General features: G+C 47.0%; 1 protein-coding gene across 1 annotated transcript in view; it reads left to right on the top strand.

Annotated features, from left to right (window-relative positions):
• The window catches only part of TMEM63C (transmembrane protein 63C), a 35,615-nt gene that overhangs the window by 26,668 nt on the left and 7,550 nt on the right, over positions 1-1,397 (top strand). Inside the window, exon 20 of the mRNA XM_019640286.1 lies at positions 881-1,092. Within this exon, the coding sequence (XP_019495831.1) occupies positions 881-1,092 (212 nt within the window). The remainder of the gene's footprint in view (positions 1-880; positions 1,093-1,397) is intronic.

The raw sequence follows: 1,397 nt of genomic DNA, 5'->3' as shown, positions 1-1,397 counted from the left end.
TGAGGGACTACCTGTTTATTAGAAAAAATGCTCATTCTGTGCACATATTTTGGGGAGGGAGGGAGTTTATCGGCTTGTTACCACTTTTCAAAACTGTGATATTTGTTTTATAACATTCAGTCCTGTATCCTGAGTTTCTCCCCTGACCATTGTGTTCTGAGCCGTCTCCTGTGTTATTAAAATACTGTTTAAGCACACGCCGTTTAATGGCTGCACTAAACTCTCAGTTTTAGTCAGTTCTTCGCTGTTGGATATCAGTGTTGTTTACCGTTTTTGCTATTACAAAAACATGATAATAAGCATCGTTCTGCAGTAACCTCTGACTGTAAAGACCGATGTTTAATATTTACGTAGTTAGGAAAACTGCTACCCTAAAAAAGGTACCAAATAGCGCCAAGTAAAACACAAGTGACTTAAATACGGGGTTGCTTTTCAGTGCCATTAGCACAGCTAACTGTGCACGCTCCCAAGGAAAGGTGTGGATCAGAGATAGTGTTTGGGGGCAATGGCACAAATGAGTAACTCAAAGCTACTTCCCGGGGACTGTGATGGGGAGGTAACGGATGGGTGGAGAAGGACATGTTTAATGGGCATTTAAGTGGATACTTAAGTCAATTAAATGTTTTTCATGGAATCCACAAGATGCCAAGCTCTAAACTGGTCAAATAGTACTGAAGCATGATGTCATTGTATCAGGCTCATTGATTCCAGTTGTTAGGAGGAAAATTAGGCAAGAGACTCTCTGCTCCAGGCTTGAAGCCCCTGCAGAGGTACGAGGTGGACCCCAGGCACCTGTCAGTTAGGGTGGTGTCTCAGCCGGCAGACCCCCGCCCACAGCCCTCATCCTCAAGCACTGAGCCCCTTTTCTTCTCGTTGGCAGGTTCACTCCACAGCATCACCATCTTTTCCCTTTCCACTCTTATCATTTCCATGGTAATTGCCTTCCTGGGCAGTCTTCTGGGGAACTTTCAGAAGGCACATGACTATAAGGTGAGTTGCCAGTCTGCTTTTCCTCCACTGGTTCTCCCCTGCTCCTGGGGGACACAGCTCCAGGATACCCTCCTGACCTGGGCATCCACAGCACCTCAGAGATGAAAGGTTCTAGACTTTCTCTCTGCTTATGGGGTGTACAAATTCTGTGTGTGTGTGTGTGTGTGTGTGTGTGTGTGTGTGTGTCTGCATGCATGCACCTGGCATTGGCCCAAGCACTGGCCCCCTCACGGGATGGGAATATTTAGAAGACAACTGTCCTTTCCTCTTCTCTCCTCTGACATCTCCTCCCAACAGCAGACTGCTGGCCCATTCCTCCTACAATGTGAACCTGTCCAGCCACTGAGCTATGAGCACCATTCCAAGGGATGGAGTGTTGAGAGAAAGGCTGGAGTGAAGGAGAAGGG

The sequence above is a fragment of the Hipposideros armiger genome, unplaced genomic scaffold, assembly GCF_001890085.2.
Source record: "Hipposideros armiger isolate ML-2016 unplaced genomic scaffold, ASM189008v1 scaffold_49, whole genome shotgun sequence".
Taxonomy (NCBI): domain Eukaryota; kingdom Metazoa; phylum Chordata; class Mammalia; order Chiroptera; family Hipposideridae; genus Hipposideros; species Hipposideros armiger.
The sequence above is the reverse complement of the archived record's forward strand: the minus strand, read 5'-3'. Positions and strand labels throughout refer to the sequence as shown.